The following is a 7,136-nucleotide window of genomic DNA, read 5'->3' on the forward strand; positions in this document are numbered from 1 at the left end:
AAAGAGTCCTGAGTGTGATTGACTGTGCGATTATGTTACAACACACCAACATCTTGGTTGTACTTTGACCCCTCAGTCACTTCCTTTTTAATGTTGACACTGAAGTGTGTTGCAACGTTTGTCAGACACACAGAAGCTGGGATAAAAGTTTGCTCCTTTCCTCTTAGCGGGGTGAAAACTGATCCTTGATGTAGTTTTATGAATTTTTCAGTTCAGAATGAAGCAATTATGAGCTTTTAAAAAAGGTCTCGAGTTTTCCACTTGATATACAACCTTGAAACATTTAAAAAGCTATTCAAGAAAATTACTTGCAACCGTGAATTATTTTCTTCTTCATATCAAATCCTGATGACTGCTTGGTGAGACTTGTGGCTATGCAGTTGACACTTAGGTTGGAGTCATTAAAACTCATTTTTTAACATACATAAAAACAATTTATGTAAAATAAGATGGAGAATAGAACCTACAAAAATAAGATAAAACTAAGTATGGAAAGGTCTCCAAACTCTTAATCCTTTAACACAATGGCAGTCAGCAATTTGGGGTGAGACTTAATAGGCGAGAAGGCGAGTATTTCGCCTTGTATCCACACTCCAATCATTGCCTCTGAAGCAAACAAGCATAACAGAGTCTCCCACTTTCCTGCGATGTTATTTGCATTAACATTGCTGCATTTACATACCTGCAAAAGTAGAGTTACAAGTACATAAACTATGGCTAAAAACATGTGCTGTTATGCTTGTCTTGGTTGATTATACTCACCCTTCAAAAAAAAAAGAAGATGTGCTTTATTATACTGGACTTAAACAGACTTGTTTATGCTAAAAATGACAGCATTAATGTGTTTAAAATCCATGGAAACAGCTAAATGATTGCAGAGTTTCATTAGGAAACACTTGCGGAACGACAGACTTCAGTGATGATGATGATGATGACTTCCTCCAGCATCAATAGCTCTTAGAGTTAAAGAGATGGGCTCCCAGGATAGTTTGACTCATCAGGTTCACTAGATTGTAATTTGGGTGCAGTGCAAGTCCTTCTAAAACCACAGCTTCACACCAAATCACTTATCCATTTGACTACAGGGACCTCTCACACTGTCAGCCATTAAACCTGCAGCATTTAGAGCTCATGGTGAGCTACCAACACCAGCAGCTTCTCAACAACCTTCCTGAAATCAGCATTCTCAAAACGTGTGTTTCTGCTGAAGTAACACACTGTTGGATGTGCAGTTTACAGCTGCTTATGTTGGATGTCCATGCAGTGTCTCTGGTAGGGTTCACTGGTGAGGAGAGCATTGAGAATCTATAAAGTAAAAGTACTTCAATAGAAAACAACTCAAGTAAAAGTGAAAATTACAATTATTACAATTACAGCAAGCAGCTCATCATGTAGCTGTTGTTATATTTTGGAGTGATTTACAGTGATAACAAACTGAGGGTGTTTGCTCTTTACCACAACTTCTCTTTGAGATCACATATCTGGTTAAACACTGTTTCTGTTGCTGTAATTAATGATCACTATCACACATTTTTCACCTGATACCTGTCAGGCTCTGGAGCAGCGGCTCATGTTCAGACATGTTTTTGTGGAAGTCATACTGAATGGATGCATTTGTTACCTGCTCGTGGGTGCGTCTCATTTCCATTTCAGCTTGTGGCTGCAGATTGCTCTCATCTAATCTTCGGTAGGTAATGTTGCTCTCTGACCGACCACCCTGATATCTCTGCCCTGGATGTCAGTCCAGTGACAACCTTTTATTTGCCTCTCAGCAGCCTGTGTATGCCTGACCGCTTTGCAAATGGGATTTGTCTGGGAGGCCTGTTCAAAGGGTTGTTGTCCAACCATTTACAGACTCCCTACTGAATATTCATCAGGTTTTGGTGAGCTCTCTTCTCACCCAGTTCTGTATAGAAAACCTACTGTTATTACTTACTCACTTACTGCTCAATGGTCCATTATTATGGGTGGCAATGCAATATTTTCATGCAGACTTGTTTGAAAAGTCTAGACTGAATTACTTCATAATGCTACTGTAGTTTTGACATGTACCCCCCTTTAGTGCATTAATTTCCTGAAAGGAAAAACAAACAAAAAAATGTGATTTTTCTTGTTGTTCAGACAAAATAGAAGAGACAACACTGACAGGATCCGTTTTTAAAATAGTCCAGTAGTGCTCTATGTATTTACACAAATTTAATAGAGATAGAACCATCTGCATTATTTACAAATTTACATTAAAAATACAGTTACAGAATATATACAAATAAATACAGTGATATAATCCTGTAATTAAAACTACTTCATGTTCCACCTGGGTTCAATAAGGTATTAAAGCATTTCTATGATGAAATCACTTACTTGGTAACGATGAATCAGCCAAGTTCATGTTCAAGCTGCATTAAATAATACTTATTAACACTGACTCAAATGACTCCAAGTAATGTTAGTGTTGCGAGAGCCTCTGGGAGCTAATTGTTAAGGCCATCCCACACAGGTGTGCTCAGTCATTGTGGCTTATCTGACCTCTGCTCAGGCTGCAGGTTGGCTGGTCCGATCCTCAGATGACACCGCTGTCCCAGAGTGCTCTATAACTCAAGGACAGCGCCCACACAGTCCTGAAGGAAGTCCGATCTGCCAAAATAACTAACATCACCTGTGTGGGTTTACCATGGGTGTGCGTGGCCTTTAATAGCTAGTTGTTTTAATCTTTTGGCCTTCATGCAGACCATCTGTTTGAGTCTCATCTCTCTTAACAAGCTAATGACAAACCAGCTGTGCATCACCTGCTGAGTGACTTTCAATCATTCCCGTCCACTCTCAGATAACAGGTAAAACTGGAGACCATCTTACAATGGGATCGCAAGGTGAGTGTGAGGCTGTCCACAATGCACAAGGATGGCTGCACAAATGTGTGCGTGGGGTATGACAACAGAGTAAAGGAACAAAACAGAATAATGTGATGGCGTCGCAACCATGCTTGCATGGCACGTTACAGAGTAAAGATCAAAATGAAACAGACTTCCAAGATGAGTGTGGTCTGACCCATGCGTACTGAGTACTCATGACAAGCGTCGTGGCTGGTGTGATCCAATCAGAAGATGGTCTTCAAGTTAGGAAATCTCTGTGCATCCTAGTGTGCAACAATAATTAGTCTGGCATTGTTGAGACATTTCAGCTGTGCTGCATTTCTGTCGATTTCAGCATCATGTGACTGTCCAGAGAGCGAACCAGCAGAGAGACAGTAGACATAACTGGTCTAGATTTAAACTTCTAAGTGCTGCATCTTAAAGTTTCCCACAGGTGATTAAATTTCAATAACCGGAGGTGGAATGTATAAAAGAAAACTTATGATGCGATTGGGCAAACCCAGCTTGGACACAACTTCACGTGCTCTTGTGCCGAGAGCCCCTCTCACAGCCACTCTGCTGATCTGCTGTAGACTGAGGGGGGTATCTAAGGAAGAGAAAACAACAGAGCTCACATTTTACCTCTTAGATGATCTATATCCTGACAGGAAACTTTAAATAACCTAACTTACTCTCATAGAACTCAAGGCAGAGATACGAGGGAGATCCCAGACTGGTGTAGTGGATGGGTTTCTTGTTCAGGTTATCTCTGGCGTACACACTCCCCCCAAACTCCACAAGTAGCTCAATCAAGTCGACGTGTTTTGTTTTGGCTGCGTGATGAAGGGCCGTCTCATGTAGCTTGGCAGCATTCACGTTTGCCCCTTTGGCAAAGAAAAGACAAAACTGCATGAGACAAAACTCCTTGTCTGTTGCATTTGTGTTTATACACTAAATTTAAATGCAACCATAAATCACTATATAAAGGAATATCATTAGCAGTAAGCATAAAAACAAACAAGTGGTCACACCGCTCCATCCCTGATGAGGAAGGAGCAGTGTGGCAAACTCGAAGTAATGCAGCACAGTGGGAATAACTGTGTTATTTACGTTTTACACCGTGTTCCAACTTTTTTGGAATCAGGGTTGCACTTTAAGAGTTTGCAGAAAAGCTGGGAGATAAGTCAGTGTAATGCAACGCCGGTTCCTATTAGCTTTAACTGTTAACAGCATTAGAACTATTTTCAGGTCTGTGCACAGGGACAGCTTCTTCTTTAACTTCCACTTTAATGACTTCTTCAACCTCTAGACAAAAGATCACTGGCAACAAATGTGCACATTAAAATAGCAAATTATCCATATCATTTTTTTTTACCCCAAAATATTATGCCAAACTAGTTCTAGCAAGCTCTGACAAACATTAACTCACCTGCACTGAGGAGAACTTTGGCGCAGTCATAATGTTGCCTTGCACAGGCCACATGAAGCGGTGTCCCGTAGTGGCAGTCATGGGCCTCCATGAAAGCTCCTTGATCAATCATGAGCTGAACACAATCTGAATTGCCTATTATAAGAGAGAGGCAGAGTCTGAACACTCCACAGCAGAGCGGCTTTGCAACCATGGCTGGGAAATAAATCCCAGGAGGACGAGAGTCACATAAAAGTAAATTAAAGAAATGCCAGTTAATAGAAATACAGCCGGGTCTGTCGTTTGAATATCAAACACTGTCGACTTTCAAGGAAGCCGTAAAATGTTTGTGATTTCATCCTTCATCGATCACAGAGGCTGTTGTTCAGCTTGAATAGATTTTGACTGGAGTTTCACTTTAAAGCTTTCTCCTTGGTAGTAATTTCTGTTTTTAAATCAATGCTGCAATCATCCGAGAGTGTTTCAGCACCTTAGCATGCACGGCCAGAACGACCGTGTCCTACAGTCTTACTGGTAATTGAGTAATTAGGTTTCTGTGTTTTTGCTACATCTTGACAGGCTTTTTTAAGTAAATCAATAACTCAATATCTAAGAGCTCTAGTGCTGCATTCTGCGTTCCTAGTTCTGCTCTCTCTCTTCCTTTTTTGTCTTCCAAAGCCTCTGAGAGACATTTTCAAAGTTTGCTACGACAGTAATGTTGGCTAATATTTTCCAACTGGTTACAACATGAGGCAAATTAGTGAAAAATGCGCTCTCAGCACTATTTAGGAAGGTCGCTGAGGAACTTAGTGTACTTATGGCCTGCCTTGGTGACTCATTTATTCACTGTTTTGGAAAAGTAACTGGGTCTCCAAGACTTTAACACAAACGCTGTGTGGAATCAGGTCCAGGAATACAGGACTGGTGAAACAAAGACATCTTAATGGACAAATAATGGCTCAAAATACATTCCTGTGTGACATATGTAATGAGACGCACCTCCCATGCAAGCCTCATGAAGAGGTGAGAAGGTAAACAGCGGAGGATTCACTGTTGCTCCGTACTCCAGCAGCAGCTTCACACATTCGAGGCTACCGGCTGCACAGGCATCACACAGCGGAGTGCTGCCATCGATGTTACGAGCATCCACCTGGAGGGCAGAGAGCAACGATTAAGTCAAAAATACACCGGTCAATCGGGCACTGATAAAGAAAGCTTTCCACTTGGCTTGAATCTCCAGAGGAGCCCTTCTCTCGGTGCACATCACTGGCACCATCTCACCTGTGCACCAGCGTCCAGCAGCAGTCTGACGCACTGGGTCTGTCCCTGTATGCACGCCTCATGCAGGGGAGTGATGGAGTCAACCGCCACGATGTTCACTGCTGCTCCTCCCTCGATCAGCTGCTGCAGCTGGAGGGCCTTGCCCTGCGCAGCAGCCTCATGCACTGCTGACCGGTCCGTCCAGAATCCAAGACCATGAGCTGTAAATATGTGAAGCCAGATGAGACTAAACCTTTCTATTCATGATGGTCTTTGAGTGTTGACTTGTGAGTGACTGCATTCTTTCTTCAAGTTCAGATTTATTTTGTCATTCCAGCCATAGCACAAATATTTTTCTCTTTTGTTTGGCCTCAACCATAAAGTGGGGTAAAAAATCCACAGTAAGCTTTAGTTCCAATTCCTCATGCAACAGAGATGAAAGTACACATTTAGGTCTTCATCCTGTAATAAATGTACTTCTACGAATTTCCACGGTTTAAAAACTTCACTAGAAACTCAGGGAACGACGATCTTGACCATCTACATCAGCTGGCACAGAAAGAGGCTCCATAAAACCACTTACAGTGTGATGCAAATCATCACACCTGAACCAGTGTAATGGCCTGCATTACACTGTGAAGTGCAGAATCAGGTCCACTGACCTGTACATTCAGTCAATATTTTATCATTTAATGTGTAAAGTAGGTTAATCTAGCTCTTTTTAGTGAGCCAGATCATTAGTCTCAGCTCAGTCAAATGTAGGCATGTTTTGACCTATGATTGGTATCTGTGCTCATATCATTTAAATTAGTCTAAGTCTTATAACTTCCAGCAGATCGTGCTTTTACATTATGCTCAGTATAAAAACATATTTATAATGTTAAAACATCAAAAACTATTACACACGTGCATTGAACATTTTATTTATGTTGCACTATGCATACAAAAGTCTCACCGTGCCTGGTTATAGGATCATCCTGTTATTCTGACTTGTACTCATTTAGTAAAAAGGGAAAGAAGAGAAGAGGATATCCGCTTTCAGACAGGAGCCGGATAACACATCCCTTCAGTATGTCACATACAGAGCAGAGCTAACGCTGCTGGCCTCTCCCACCGGCTTGCTGTCACACTAATGTCAGCCACCTCAGCAGCGCGTGCTGGCTCACCTTAACCCAGCTGAGTGTCTGACACAGCCTGACAGCTTGACACCTTGAAATGAAAAGCAATAAAAGCGATTCATTGTCGCTGCCGACCCCGTCCGGTGCCTCGCTTAGCTTATTTCTGTTTCAGACTTGGGTTACTGTTGGTCATCACTCTAAGCTACTTACCGATTTCCCCATACAAGGACGGTCTGGCCCGAGTGATCTCCATGTCATGTTACCGTTTTACTCTGCGTTAAGCCCGTTTATTCAGCCAAACGTGTTATTCTTTTCGAAGCAAACGAATAAAGCCTGAAAGGGCAGCATTATTCTACAAAACACTTCGAGCTGCCGGGTGCTCGGCGAGAGCGGCTGACGTCCAGGCCAGATAAACAAAGGCTTGGAATTCTGGGATATGTAGGCGATTAAACCACAAGGGACGGAGAGCAGCGCTGTGCAAAAGGACAGTGAAGATAAAAT

The 7,136-nt window shown here is 42.0% G+C and overlaps 1 protein-coding gene across 1 annotated transcript; it reads right to left on the reverse strand.

Annotated features, from left to right (window-relative positions):
* Window positions 1–2,183: 2,183 nt before the first annotated feature.
* LOC143322653 (ankyrin repeat and SOCS box protein 13-like) lies at window positions 2,184–7,058 on the reverse strand. Its single transcript, XM_076733979.1, has 6 exons — window positions 6,846–7,058; window positions 5,539–5,738; window positions 5,257–5,407; window positions 4,279–4,413; window positions 3,542–3,733; window positions 2,184–3,456 (listed from the first exon to the last, which is right to left on the reverse strand). The coding sequence occupies exons 1-6, from the start codon at window positions 6,886–6,888 to the stop codon at window positions 3,308–3,310; spliced, it is 870 nt and encodes a 289-aa protein (XP_076590094.1). The 5' UTR covers window positions 6,889–7,058; the 3' UTR covers window positions 2,184–3,307.
* Between the last annotated feature and the right edge of the window lie 78 nt (window positions 7,059–7,136).

Source organism: Chaetodon auriga, chromosome 6 (genome assembly GCF_051107435.1).
Source record: "Chaetodon auriga isolate fChaAug3 chromosome 6, fChaAug3.hap1, whole genome shotgun sequence".
Classification (NCBI taxonomy): domain Eukaryota; kingdom Metazoa; phylum Chordata; class Actinopteri; order Chaetodontiformes; family Chaetodontidae; genus Chaetodon; species Chaetodon auriga.